At 43.0% G+C, this 15677-nt stretch overlaps 1 protein-coding gene across 9 annotated transcripts in view; it reads left to right on the top strand.

The window, feature by feature from the left end:
• chl1b (cell adhesion molecule L1-like b) overlaps nucleotides 1-15677 on the top strand; it is a 727052-nt gene that overhangs the window by 258414 nt on the left and 452961 nt on the right. For 7 of the 9 annotated variants that reach the window (XM_041191219.1, XM_041191221.1, XM_041191225.1 and 4 more), the window contains one exon: nucleotides 6223-6276. The exons of the other annotated variants lie outside the window; for them this stretch is intronic. In XM_041191219.1, the coding sequence (XP_041047153.1) occupies nucleotides 6223-6276 (54 nt within the window). The remainder of the gene's footprint in view (nucleotides 1-6222; nucleotides 6277-15677) is intronic. 9 annotated transcript variants of the gene reach the window in all.

Here is a 15677-nt window from a genome sequence, read left to right as displayed (position 1 = left end):
ACATTGGTGAGGATTTCCTTTCATATATTGTATTCACCAATTTGCAGGCTCCAGATGTTTGAAAAATTGATAGCAGGTGGAAGATTTTCCTTATGTGGATCTTTTTCTTTCTTTGCCCTTAAAATGCAGTAGCACACCTCAATTCTGGAAAGCAGGATTCATTTGACTTAACTCTAGAGAACCAAATTGTTTTTCACACTTAGCTCACCTCAAAGTAACCAATCATTAGAATATAGCTTTTCTCTGCACGCCTATTTAAACTTGGCTGAAGATCTTGGGCCCCCACGCCCAGAATAAAAAAGAGCCTTTCCAGTCACATAGTATTGTGGCCAACCTCATCTGAGAATGTTTTACACTTCCACCAAGGCACATTAGATTAAACAGTATGTTTTCCTGCAATTCTCAGTTACAACATGTCCAGCTTTGCATATGGAACAGTGTGTCATGCATCCTGTGCACTGTGAATGAACTAAAGCTGTTTTCAGCATTAGACATTCCTTGCCTTCATACTTGTCCTGCTCCAAAGATGCAGAGAAGAGAATATCTCATCTGATTCTTTCTCTGTCTTTTATCCCACATTTTGTCTACATGTAAATGCTGGGCATCTTGAAACCAATTCTAATTCTTAGAAGAAAGGAGCTGCCCATTTAAAAGGCACCTGCCACTGAATATCGCACACAGTTTATTGACTCTATGACAGAATTATTTTAAAAAATTGGTACAAATACATTTGATTTCACTAATCTCGGAATCTAAGATTCTCAGTAGAGGTTTCTCTTTCTAGATTTAACGTACTCTCTTTCACCTTGAGTGGAGAAAAATCTAGGGACCTTCTCTGATCTTTTTCTTCCCCAGCTTCAGCCATATCATTCTACAATTAGTGAGAGTTGACTAAATCCAGTTATCTAATATTGTACCATCATTTGCTGCATTAGCTTACAAGGCTTAATGAGGTGGAATGTTGATGACATGTCACATTTACTGACATTTCCATTGTATCACAAGATCATATTCTCACCTGCACAAAGCTGGCTTTGCTAGTTGGCGTAGAAAAGGCAATGAAAGAATTAAGTTGCTACAGTGCTGTGATTTGCAATAATCTTACTTTGACTTGATTTGGGTGTTTTTCAAAATCATTTTTGCTACTGTCAGTTACTTTTTTCATCCTTATTTGTGCTGTGGGACAACCATATACCTCCTCCCAACAATTTCTTCAGACAAGGCACAGTGAGTTTGCAGTGGGAATTCCATCACTGGGGTGACATGAAACCCACCTGCCAATTACCCCACACCACCACATATAGACGGAATTAAACATGCCTGTACTTGCCAGAAGAGCTTGCCTGTACTTGCCAGTGCTTGCAGAGGCTTTGCTCTACAAAGGAATTCATCACTGAGTGATGTCATATACTGTGACTTGATCTATTGTTACCTGCAGTGGAGGCATCCCATTGCCAAGGACTAAATGTTGCAACAGTTTATTTATTTATAACAGTAACTTGTATATCCACAGAATCTTTATTAATCTTTAAACTTTAGCTGATCAAGAACTAAGAAAACTACTTGGCTCAGTGTCTTTTCACAAACCCACAATACTATTTGTGTATCTATTGGGCATTGGTACAATCTATCTGTGTACCTTATCCCACTTTTTACCCAAATTAAAAAAAAAAGCATTGGGAAAACTCGGCAGGTCTGGCAGCATCTGTGGAGAGAGAAACAGAGTTAACATTTTAAGTCCAATATGACTTCTTCAGAATTGAAGAAGAGTCATATTGGTTTTAAAATGCTAACTCTGTTTCTTTCCATAGATGTTGGCAGACTTGCTGAGTTTTTCCAGCACTTTCTGTTTATATCTCACTTATTTAACCTCTTGTTAAAAGGAATATATTGCAAAAGTATCTGATTCTTAAAGATTTATTAGTAGATTTCTAGACAAAGGAGCCATTCCTATATCTCCACAGTTCAACTTTGGTTACTAATTTTCTACATTTGCAGGGATTTTTTCCATGGATTTCTACCATAGTCATCTCTGTGATCATTGTTAACTTGATCCTGTTATAATTTTTTGACAGAATTGATAAATACCACATTAACTGTTTTTGCACAGTCTATTTTACAAATTGAGCAGTGGATGAGGAAAAACCTTTCTAATCAACTGTTGTTTGCTTTAAGTTTTTAATTTTCTATCTATGCCCTTTAGCTCTACATTCATAGTCCAAATTAAATAACCTGTTTACATAAATATAATTTACCCTTCTCAACATTTTAATGATTTGTAACACACATCTCCATTCATTTTCCTTTTGCTACTGAAAATAAATTGTATTCAGATTTTCCTATCAGAGTATATAGCCTTGAATATTGGAATAATTTGTCCTGTACTCTCCCTGTGCCCTGTATTTTTGCCATCCTCATTAGCACAATTAGTCTGCTGTTAAGCAGACAACACTGCAAAGCTTGTCATATCCTACCTCTAACTATAATTGCCATGAGAATTAAACTTAATTGCTGGGAATAAAAGTATCGCTTCTAATATTTCTGTTGCATGATTGTAATGAAATTTCATATCTGTAAAATAATTATCTCCATCTTACTACCTTCCTGTGTTCTTTGGTTAGCTTTCCAGCCTGACAATTCATTAACTTTCGCCCTCAAGCAAGTCTGTCCCTGGAGAGCTTGTGACTCAGAGTGTTAATCTCCTATACCATGCACAGAGGGCACGGCACATCTAGTATCTCACAAATGTGAAATGTCCAGGAGAAGATGTGGTCTTTTCCATTTAGGCGGTAAACTTAGAAATGTTCCTCAACAGCAACTGCAACTTCATCTGTAACATTACAGAGAATCAGACTAATCAGTACAGAAAACAATCTTGTTCTAGCAATAAACTAGGTCAGCTATGTTCACTGGTTCAGTGAGCTTTATTTAAATCAGTAAAATTTAATTTCCTGCTAGAACTCCAGCAAGTACCTCCAGACTCTATTCTCTCTCAAGCTGTGTCAGTGCCCCCAAGTATCTCTGGCATATCCCGCCTTCAAATCTTTTCCTTTGTTGCTGGAAATACAGTGCTATAGCTCCAGCACTTCAGCCAGAGATGCAATTAGAATCCTCTTGAATTGCAGGGTAAAATATGGAGATCTCAGGGGTCCAGTGCAGCACGTATATTTGGAGGATTGCTGCTTGCTTTAAAAAAACCTCTGGCGAGGAAACCAATGGTCCCGTCAGCTTTACGTGGTGACTTTTTAGAGCTTTACGTGCTTTCATTCCAAAAATATGATCATTTTTGTCAGAAACACGTTTTCATGGTGTAACATCAAATTATCTTACTGTTCAGAAATTAATTGGTCTATTTTCCCAAGATGCCACTGCCATGTTTATTTGTAGCTCTTCATTGTTACCACTGGTTGTTTTAGCAATTAGCCCAATTTAGATAATCTGCATAATTCTTTGCATTACACTGACCACTATATGAGGCTTGTTGTATCACTCACAAACAATGAGAGTGGAGATGATGGTGGAGAGGTACGCCTCTGTGTTTCTCTCTGTACAGTGCACATGTATTGCAATGCAGTAATGAGGTCACAAGTTCATAAACATCTTTTTCACTCCCCACAATGACATTTTCCAAAAGAAAATCAGAAACATAAGACTGGCTGAGATTTTACTTTGAAAATAATGGCGAAGCCAACAGCACTTAGCTGATTTCTGCAACTTCCTGGCGACAGCGCATGAATACTTAAACATGAAAATCCAGAAATTGCTATCCAAGAAATGCTGCTTCTCTGAAAGTTGCACAAAAACAGTATCCCTGGGTCTAGTTTCCAATTCAATTGTGTTCAACAGCATGAATTTCCTGTACTGACGTTATAGATGTGGTTAAAATCCCGATACAACATTGGAGCTCAGCCATTCCAGCCTAAGATCCTGTGATAAGTCTTAATTACCACCAGACAATCTTTCTAACACTGAATATTAACTTTTTCCAAGAACAGAATCTCATCCCTTCATCTTCTAACTGTATTGAAGGTTTTTTTTTTACTTTTTCGGTATCTTTTATTTTGTTATCTTATTCAATCTTTCCATTTTTTTGCACTTTCTGCACTTGATTTGACATTGAACTCGCTATTCTAATTTAAATTTCCTGATTCAGCTTTGTGTTGCTCATTAATGATTTTTTTTCAATCTGATTTGTTAAGGAGGTACACAGTTGCTTGTTATGTGTTCACACAGGCCCCAGATGCCCAGTGTATGATGCCATGCCATTTGGATGTTCACAGTAACTTGCCATGGTAAACCCATAGAGAATCTGGGCGCAAGTGCAAGTTGAATGAATGGCTGTTGTTGTTCATTCGTTGCACACAGCAAAATCCAGTGAAAGTAAAACACTGCAGATGCTGGAAATTTGAAATAAAAACAGAAAATGCTGGAAATACTCAGCAGATCAGGAAACAGATGCTACTTTTACAGCAAAATCCAGCCCAGTATTTCATCTAACAACAACCGTATAATGCTTCTGGAAATTTAGAAGTTATTTGGAGTCACCACTATGCTCACCTTGTGAGTTCTCACATTCTTTCTCAGCTCTCAAATTTCTAAGCGCAACCTGAGGACTGGGTACTGGAGATATGGACAACTTCCCCCTGTTCCGATTAATCTCTTGTAACGGGATGACACTTGTCTTGGGCCGCTGTCAACTGGATGGACCTCATCTAGGTTTAGGATCTCCGCAGCCTTGGTCTGCTGTCTTGCTTCCAGCTGAGATGAAAGCTGAAGAAACTGACCAGAGATCTATGTATCTGTTGTCCCAATAGGAAGCAGAATCACCAGAGCCATCTCTTGATCTCCCACTTGATATGGGATGAGGTGACCAGTGGGCCTCTGGCCAGCACACGTACCTCTTGTATACTGCTAGTCGAAGCTTACATGTGAGAGATGCTGGCTTGCATCCAAGTGTCTGTCTTCTTTGTGAAGCAAACAGAGGTTTTTGCAGCTAATACATGATTGATGGTCCTCTGCATCATTGAGAAGTCATCTCATACTACAAAGGCAGATATTAGACCCTGCTGCTTGCTGTAAAATCCTTGATGAGGTTTTGCAAGGCCTTCATGTATGCTTGATACTGTGCAAGTACCCTTATTTTCATGTTGGCACCCTGATATCATTCTCCAAAAGCTGTACAGCCAAAGGCTGTCATTTACTTGGCCTCTACTCAGGAATATTCTTCACTTCCCCTATCTCTTCCTTTGGTGTCCTTGTGTGTTGTGCAACATCAAGTTTCCACTCCACATCTGAACTAACCATTGCCCTCCAAATGACTCTATCTGCACTGTTTAAAGTGATGGTGAATGGTAACTTGGGTGAATTTTTGCTGGTTGTCCATTCTATTAAGGGCCTTGGTATTGGCTCATTCACTTCATCTGCTGTTTCTTCCCTATTTTAACACCCTGTGGAGAGAAGAATAATTTTGTGCTCAGTGCCATTTCCTCAATGTTTCATTTTAAAGAATGAAAATACTCAATTAATTTGAGCCCAGCAGTAAGTCGGTGTGGAAGAGCCTCTTGTGGTTTTCCTGCTGATGTAACTTGTCTTCTGGCTGTAAAAGAGTGGTTTTCAACAGGTTTAAATAGTCAAATTTTCAGACAGTGCAACTATAAACTAGTCTTACTGATGCTATTTATCGCTACTATTTTGCATGGTCTGATGCTGACCACTTGGTGTACGAATTGATTCAATTCTATCCAGTTCTAGTTACCTTAGCTGGACACCTACAGGTGGCTTCTGTCTCAAGGTTATTGCAGAGATAAAAATCATTCCTCATTTCCACTTCTGATCACTATCCAATGAGGTTTAATGATAATATTAGTCTCAGTTGTGGCATTCACATGATTTTGCAGCTGCTGATATTCATTCCCAAGTTTTATGTATATCAAAATGTTGTTTGAGCAATATGGCTAGGATTGCCACTAATGCAAACATACACTAGCCTAAGCCATTAGGAGAGAGAAATTTGAAATATTGGTAACTAAAATTTATTTTGCCAAGTCTGCCTTTACAGTGAGCTCATGATAAGCTTTATATGTCTTTAGTCATGCATGCTGTATGTACAATTCATTTTTATGTTAATCAAGACACATCTTTATTCCCCGCTAAGTTTTTTGTGTATTAAAATTGCTGTTTGTTTCTGTTGTTTTTATTTTTTGTTTATATTGTTTGTTCCAGTTGCTCTTCCCAATGACACAGAGTCACCTGTCAATGACATTGGTTTGTCTGCTGGTGAGTTCTATTAAATGCTGAGTGAGGCCATTTAAGCACTAACTAGAATAGCTGCATACTAACAGCTGCTTATTCTTTAAGCTTTGCACACTATGCATTAAATGTTATGACCATGTCAGTCACTGAAAATTCACCACACACCATCAAAGTAATATCCGGATATCCATTTGACTTTGAAACTTTGACTTAAGCTGCCAAGTTTAACACAAAAACAGGCATTCCCAAAACACATATACCATACAAGCAATGCCTGTTGAATTATAAACCTGATGTCTTTTGAGTGGCCAAGTGGTTTAAATCAGGAGACATTATTACAGCTGAAGAGTACAATTAAGAAATTCACTTGTAAAATATTCAACATCCAAATCAATTAGTTAAATGGAATAAAGGTGGCTGGGTAGGCGATATGTAGCAACTGTGGTATGTGGGAGCTGGTGGACACTGGTGCGATCCATGGTGACCACATCTGCAGCAAGTATTGGCTGCTCGAGGAACTTCTGCTCAGAGTTGCTGAGCGGGAGTCTGAGCTGCAGACACTGCGACACATCAGAGAGGGGGAGAGTTACCTGGACACTGTGTTTTGGGAGACAGTCACACCTCTTAGATTAATCTGGACCATGCACAAGAGGGTGTGACTGCAAGTGAAGAAGGTATGGGGATCCAGGATTTAGCTTTGGAGGAACCTCAGCCAGCACCCTTATCCAATAGATGTGAGGTTCTGGATCGTGGTGTGGAATAGGGCACAGACTGCAGGGAGGATGAGCAAACTGACCACAGCACCATGGTACAGAGCGTCATTCAAGTTGGGGGAGAAAAGAGAAATGTAGTAGTAATAGAGGATAGCATAGTTAGGGGCATAGATACTGTTCTCTGCAGCAGAGACAGAGAGTCCCAAAGGCTGTGTTTCCTAGTTGGTGCCAAGGTTAAGGACATCTTTTCTGGGCTGGAGAGGAACTTGGTGTGGGAGGGGAAGGGTCCAATTGTTGTGGTCTGCATAGGTACCAACGTCATAGATAGGACTAGGAAAGAGGTTCTGCTGATGGACTATGAGCAGCCTGGAGCTAAATTATAAAGCAGAATCACAAAGGTAATAATCTCTACTATCTGAGCTATGTACAAGTTGGTGTCGGGTAAATAAGTTCAGAGAGGTAAATGCCTGGCTCAAAGATTGGTGTGGGAGAAATGGATTCTGATTCATGCGGCACTGGCATCAGTACTGGGGAAGGAGAGAGCTGATCCGTTGGGACACGCTTCATTTGAAACATGCTGGGACCAGTATCCTGGTGAATCGTGTGTATGTATATGTAGATAGGACTTTAAACTAATTAGTAGGGGGAGGGTTCAATTGAAGGGGAGTTTAAAAAATCAAAAAGAAATGAGAGAGCAGAGGTGCAGAGTAGTGAAGAGACAAACGATAATCAAAGTGTGACAGGAAAAGGCAGAAAATATAAGCAGAAGAGTGCAGCAGAAATTAGAACCAGAATGAGCAATAATGGTAAAAAATCAAAGCTTAAGGCTCTTTATCTGAATGCACGCAACATTTGTAACAAGATAGGTGTGCTGACGGCACAAATAGAAATCAATGGATATGACTTGATAGTTATTACAGAGACGTGGTTGCAGGGTGACCAAGACTGGGAACTCAATATTCAAGGGTACTCGACATTCCAGAAAAATAGGCAAAAAGGAAAAGGAGGTGGGTAGCTTTGTTAATAAAGGAAGGTATCAGTGCTGTGATGAGTAGTGAAATAGGTGCAAAAGATCATGATGTGGAATCAGTTTGGGTGGAAATAAGGAATAGAAAGGAGAAGAAGTCATGGGGGGAGCTGTCTCTAGGCCCCCGAAGAGTTGTCTCACTGTAGGACAAAATATAAATCAGGAAATAATGGAGGTGTGTAAGGAGGGCACTACAATTGTCATGGGTGATTTTAATCCACGTTTTGAATGGAGAAATCAGATTGGCAGGAGTAACATGGAAGACAAATTTGTACAGTACATCGGGGATTGTTTCTTAGAGCAATATATTGCAGAACTTACTTGGGAACAGGCTATTTTAGATCCAGTAATGTGTAATGAAGGGGGATTAATAAGAGATATCATAGTTAAGGATCCTCTAGGGGGTAGTGATCAAAACGCGGTAGAATTTCACATTCAGTTTGAGGGCGAGCAACTCGGGTCTCCAACCAGCTTCCTTAGCTTAAATAAGGGCAATTACAGAGGTATGAAGAAAGAGTTGCCAAAGCGGGCTGGGAAAATAAAGTAAGGGGAAGGTCAGTGGATGAGCAGTGGCAGACATTTAAGCAGATATTTCATAATGCTCAACAAAAATTTATCCCAGTCAAAAAGAAGGACACGATGAGAAGGATGAACCACCCATGGTTAACAAAGGTGGTCAAGGAGAGTGTCCAATCAAAAACTAAGGCACACAAAGCCTTAGAAAACTAGTGGTAGGCCAGAGGATTCGGATTTTTTTTAGGAACCAGCAGCGGATGACTAAAAAACTAATAAAGAGGGAGAAAATTGATTATGAAAGTAAATTGGCAAGAAATATAAAAACAAACAGCAAGAGCTTCTACGGGTATATGATAAGAAAGAGAGTGGCTAAAGTGAGTGTGGGACCTTTGGAAGATGTAACTGGAGAATTGATAATGGGAACCAGGGAAATGACAGATAAGTTAAACCAATACTTTGCATCAGTCTTCATGGTGGAGGACACTATAAACTTCCTAAAGATATCAGATAAGCAAGGAGTTAATGGGAAGAAAATCTTGTAACAGTCTCTATCATGAGGGACAAAGTATTTGAGAAACTAATGGAACCAAAGGCAGACAAGCTGCCAGGACCCGATGGTCTGCATCCAAGGGTTTTAAAGGAAGTGGCCGCAGAGATAGTGGAGGCATTGGTCGAAATATTCCAGAACTCACTGAATTCCGGGAGAACGCCAGCGGATTGGAAAAGCACTAATGTGACACCCCTGATCAAGAAGGGCGGGAGACACAAAGCAGGAAACTACAGGCCAGTTAGCCTAACATCTGTCATTGGGAAAATGCTAGAGTCCATTATTAAGGAAGAAATAGGACATTTAGAAAAGCTTAATGCAATCAGAGTCAGCATGGTTTTGTGAAAGGGAAATTATTTTTGACAAACTTGCTAGAGCTCTTTGAGGATATAACAAGCAGAGCTGATAAAGGGGAACTGGTAGATGCAGTGTATTTGGATTTCCAGAAGGCTTTCGATAAAGTGCCACTTAAAAGGTTATTGCACAAGATATGAGCTCACGGTATTGGGGGTAATGTATTAGCATGGATTGAGGATTGATTAACACACAGAAAACAGAGAGTTGAGATGAATGGGTCTTTTTCAGGTTGGAAAGACGCAACTAGTGGGGTGCCACCAGGATCTGTCCTAGGGCTTCAATTATTTACTATCTATATTAATGACTTGGAGAAGGGGGCAGAGTGTAATGTATCCAAATTTGCTGATGATACAAAAATAGGTGGGAGGGCATGTTGTGATGAGGACACAGGATTCTGCAAGGGGGTATAAATAGGTTGAGTGAGTGGGCAAAAACTTGGCAGATGGAGTTTAATGTAGGAAAGTGTGAGGTCATGCACTTTGATAGGAAAAATCAAAAAGCAGACTATGATTTAAATGGTGAGAGACTCCAAAAAAGCACAAAGAGATCTGGGTGTTCTTGTGCATGAAACACAAAAAGTTAGCATGCAGGTGCAGCAAGCAATGGAGAAGGCAAATGGAATTTTGGCCTATATTGCTAGGGGGTTGGAGTTTAAAAATAGGGAAGTCTTGTTACAACTGTATAGGGTGTTGGTGGGGCTGCACCTGGAGTACTGTGTATAGTTTTGGTTCCCATATTTAAAAAAGGATATATTGTCATTGGAGGCAGTTCAAAAGAGTTAAATGGAAGAATTAGTTCAAAACTAGGCTGATTCCTGGGATGAAGGGGTTGACTTATCAAGAACGGTTAAACAAGTTAGGCCTTTATTCATTAGAGTTTAGAAGAATGAGGGGTGAGCTCATTGAAGTGTACAAGATTCTGAGGCATCTTGACAGGGTAGATGTTGAGAAGATGTTTCCACTAGCGTGGGAATCTCGAACTAAGGGACATACTTACAGAATAAGGGGACACTCATTTAAAACTGAGATGTGAAGAACTTTATTTTCTCAGAGGATAGTGAATGTCTGGAATTCTCTACCCCAGAGAGTAGTGGAAGCTAGATCACTGAAGGCATTTAAAGACGAAGTAGATAGATTTTTAAAATATCGGGGAGTTGAGGGCTATGAGGAGCTGGCACAAAGGAGGAGTTGAGGCGTTTGGCAGATCAACCATAATCCTATTGAATGGTGCCGCAGGCTTGAGGGGCCGAGTGGCCTACTCCTGCTCCTATTTCTTTTGTTCTTATTAAAAATACACTGTTTGTGATGGTGCCACTCTAGGATATTTTTGATGCCGCCATTCTGTGTATGTCCAACTTTTCTGTTTTTATGCTCCCACTTTATCATATGATTCAATGGTTATGAATGGCCCTCCTTTTTTCATCCTTGGCCTTATTGGCATTATCAATATGTTCAGAAAGTGTGCTAACGGAATCTGGGTTTTTGGTAAAAACTTGCTCTTTGGTACAGTACACCAACTCCTGTGCTGCAGCAGAGCAAAAACTGGAGTCTCAGCTGCATTCACAAAACATTGCTAAATATCCCACCATTGTGCCTCTCTGTTTCCTGCATTCTCCATCCTTTAATCTCTAACACAAATAGTTTTCAATGCACGTGGCTTATACTGGGAAAATAATAGGAGAGCAAATAGAAAGTGTGTTTTCATTAGCTCCTTTGAAAAACATCACAAAGGTACTCGCAATCTGTTTGTCAACTTAGTTCAACTGCAAGTCCAAACTAACCTAGGAGAATATTCCTTTTTTTAATGTAGACCCAATTATTCAGTACTTGATTTAGTTGAGAATAATAATAATTGAAAATGACCAGAATAATAACTTGTCTGTCTAACCACTCAGACTGCTTTAAGCAGATATATAAATAACATTCATTGTCATTGACATGTAGGACATCATCCAGATAAAATACACCACTTTTGTATCATCACCAAATTTGGTGATTGTTATGGGCAGAATTTTATGGCTGATGTGTGGGTGGCGGAGCCCGCATGTCAGTGCTTAAAATGTCACACCCTGAAGTTGGGCCAGCGTCCTGATGTCAGCGCGCGGCATCGTGATATTTAGGAGGGCAGGCACACTATGCAGCGCGACACACGCCCACCATTAATTAAAGGCCTTGTTAATTGCCCTTAACTCAGCAATTGACGCCGATTTTGAGGAGCCTGTGTGATCTTCACCTCGGCGCATGGGACCAACGGGCAGACGGGTAACTGATTTTTTAACAAATCTCATCCACAGACGGGATATGTAGGCTGAGAGAGATTGTTCATGTTTTATCTGAAGTATTTATTGCAGCAAGTGTTTTAAAATTGTCTGTGTGATTGTTACCAGTTCAGATTGATTTCCAACAGCTTTCTCAGTACTTTGAAGCTTCAGCTCAGCAGTCTGCAGACAGTAATCTTTAGCAGGCCTGCAGCTTTCCGGAAGCCTCCATTTAGCCTGACATCTCCACTGGAGGCAGCTCCTCTGAGGAGGAAGGGAGTGATAGAATAAGGAGGAGGCCAGGAATGGACAATCAGCCTCCACAGGAGCCACCTTTGGGAGGCCAGGAGCAAGCACAAGGGGCACAGGGCCAAGAGGTTGTCCAAGGTGGAAGGGGCCGCAGAAGATGCCACTATCCTGCTGCCAGGTGTACAGGCGGTGAAGCAGCTACCTCAATATAACTGACGTGCAATGTCGAAGGAGGCTCCGACTGTCAAGGGGGACAGTCAACTATATTTGTCAGAAGACTGACCCTGAGATCTCCCCTAACTGTGTGGGTGGACACCCCACGCCAGCTGCTCGGAAGGTCACAGTTGCCCTCCACTTCTATGTATCTGGCTCCTTCCAGGGGTCGGTGGGTGATCTTTGCGGTGTCTCCCAATCAGTTGTCTACACTTATGTCAAGCAGGTTACAGACGCACTGGTCAGGCATGCATTAATCTTCATCCACTTCCACTGCGACAAGACAAGTCAGGCACAGCGAGCCAGAGGCTTCGCGGCCATTGCTGGCTTCCACCTTGTCCAGGGTGCAATAGACTGTACACATGTGGCCATCAAGACGCCAGCAGGTGAGCCCAGTGCCTTCGTCAACAGGAAGGGCTTCCACTCCATGAAAGTGAAGATAGTGTGTGATCACAGGATGCTGATTCTACAAGTTTGTGCAAGATACCCAGGTAGCTCCCACGATGCCTACATCCTCAGACACTCCCAGGTGCCGGCACTCTTCAGTGCTCCGGCTCTGCTGGATGGTTGGCTGGTGGGTGACAAGGGCTATCCCCTCAAGAGGTGGCTCTCTGCCATCCAAGAACAGAAGCTGAGGAGCACTACAATAGGAGCCACGGCACCACAAGGGCTGTGGTGGAGAGAGCCATCAGTCTTCTCAAGATGCGCTTCCGTTGCCTGGACTGTTCAGGGAGTACACTGCAGTACCCCCCAGAATGTGTCTCCGTGATAGTGGTAGCATACTGCGCTCTGCACAATCTTGCGCTAGAAAGGGGAATGCAGTTGACGATGAAGACCTTGATGCACATGATGAGGCTGCACATGATGAATCCAGCAGTGGCTCTGAAGATGAGGAAGCACAGGGCAATGATGAGGGGCAGCACGTCGACCCGCTACTACACCAAGGAGGCAGGGACACCTGGGACAATTTAATCCAATAAACCTTCAGCTAGCTCCACACACGTGGATCAGCAGGACCAGCATTGCCTGGCGCTTCCACACGTGGCACTTAGGTGCTACATCTTCCACTCATCAGCTGCAACTAAGGCTTAGTACAGAAACATCAATGTCTACTGAAACGCTCATGATATGTCTGTGAAACATACAAATGCAACACAAAGGAAACATCCTCAGCCATGGTCAGAAAAGTGGACTTTATTCAGTCCAAAATAAACAACAAACCGTCACTCTGATGCACATAATGAAACATTCCCTAATCTAGGGCCAACAAAAAATCACCAGTGACACACCCGATGAGTGCCTAACGTGCCTAATGCTTGGGTTTTCAGGTGTTACATCTAGGTGTGGCTTGTGAGACAGCCTGTTGACTCTGCTGCCTTGTTGGCCTGGATGACCTTGGCGGGCGTCCTCTGACCCATGGAGCCTGTGATGGCCCCACCTGGGAGGGAGTGGCCAGTTCCAGAACTGGCAGCTCCCCAGTTGTCACAGCCTCAACAGATGTATGGTCACCGGCAGAAGGGCGGACGAGCTGCTGCCCTCATCCGGAGCTCCCTGAAAGGAGCTCGCAGCAACGACAGGCAGCAGTTGCACCGATGTGAGGTCACATTAGACCTCCCTGCTCACCGCAGATGCATGGGCACCGAGCTGCGACACTTGGTGCCCAGAACATCTCCCACATTGCAAATGAACACCCGTGGCCATTAGCGCTGTGAGGACTTGCAGGTCAAAGCATAACTCAATCAAAAGATTCTCAACCTGTTGGAAGCCCCTCTCCATGAGAGTTGCCAATCTCTCAATGGAGGAAGCCTGAAGCTCTGTCCTCAGTTTCATGCCATCACTGACATTGCCTAGATTCCTCCACTGCAGAGACCAAGTGAAGCACACCCTCCTGCAACCCTGCCAGATGCTACTGCACACCCTGCTGCTTGTCCTGCAGCTGCTGCATAGCTGACATCTCCAGAGGTACATCATCGCTGCCCAACTCAGCATGTGCCTGGTCCCCTGCAGTCCTCTGGCTGTTGTTGCCATCGGCAGTCTCTGTCCATGCCATCTCCTCCAGCGAGTGTGAAGTGCCCTCTCCACTGTGCTCCAGGACACTAGCTGACATCATAATCCCCACCGATGTGGTAGTCGCTGCACTGGTTCCTGGCTCACTGAAAGGATGTGACGCAAGTTGCAAGTGGTGCCCCTCAGGTGTGGAGGGGGGCTCTGGACTTGTTGCTGGCGGCCATGCGGTGGTGATGCTGAAATTAACAACAAGGACAGTGCATCAGTTAGCGTTCAGTCAGTAACACCATTCATCCCTTCCCCCCCCCCCTCCCCCAGCCTCATAACTCACTCACCCTTCAAGAACCTAAGGAGACGAGCATTGGTGGGGTGCTAAGTAGTCAAGAGGAGGCTCAAACATTACATGTGCATACAGACAGGCTGGTCAGATGGCCTAAGGAATGCCACATGGAATGTTATGTGGATAAGTGTGCGGTCAAGCACTTGGGCAAGACAAGCAAGGTACGGGAATACATGAGTAATGGTAGGACCGTGGGAAGTCATAACGATTACAGGGACCTTGCTGGGCAGACCCGTTAAGGTAGCAGAACAGGAACATAAGGCGTTTAACAAGGTCGAAGCCAAACTTGCCTTTATTAGCTGAAGAATAGAATGTAGGAAAAGGGAGGTCATATTGCAAGTGCAGAAAAAGCCGTAGAGGCCACATCTACACTTCTGCATTCAGTTGTGACCTGCGCTTCATGGGAGGGATGGCATTGGACTGGGGAGCGTGCAGAGGTTCCTGACCTGGATGCATGCTGGCCTGGAGAGTTGCAGTGATGAGGAAACATTGCATACACTTGTGACATTTGCCTTGGAGCACAGGAGATTGACAGGTCACATTATTGACCTTCATACTGTTATGAGGGGCATAGAACGGGTGGGCAGAAGGCAACATTTCCCCTTGGCACAGGGATGACAAACCTGGTAGCATTTATTTAAGTAGAGTGTCATGAGGTTGCCAGGTGAGGTACTGAGGACCTTTTGGATAGAGTAATGTGGGATGCACTGGCTGAAAGGGTGGTGGAGGTACAAACCCTCCTCAGATGCACTAAGCCTTTGGATGTGCAGCAGCGATGCCATAGCATGTTAGGCCATGGGGATAGTGGTCACAAATGGGATAAGGCGACTTTGGAAGGCGCTAGAGACATGCATTCTCAAGGGGCCGAGGGACCTTTGTATATGACCCACACGTCTGATTGTATCAGTCTGTGAATGAGCAGTGTTGCTGCATTGATGATTGCAGCAAACATCAATGCTTTGGATGGTGGGGAGACAGAGTGGATGGGACTGTGGACCTCAAATACTGGGCCGCTGCACCCCACCCTCACCGACACCTGCCAACCTGTCCACCTGCTTCCTCCCCAGCTCCATGGCCTGCTCCTCATAAGTGGTGAGGTGCTGCAGCACGGTGTGCCCACCACCAGTCTGCAGATGCTCCCGGCTATTGTTCTCTGTTTTTGCCTGCAGAACAGAAAAGAGCATTTATTGTGGCTGATC

This window comes from Carcharodon carcharias, chromosome 7 (assembly GCF_017639515.1).
Source record: "Carcharodon carcharias isolate sCarCar2 chromosome 7, sCarCar2.pri, whole genome shotgun sequence".
Taxonomy (NCBI): domain Eukaryota; kingdom Metazoa; phylum Chordata; class Chondrichthyes; order Lamniformes; family Lamnidae; genus Carcharodon; species Carcharodon carcharias.
The sequence above is the reverse complement of the archived record's forward strand: the minus strand, read 5'-3'. Positions and strand labels throughout refer to the sequence as shown.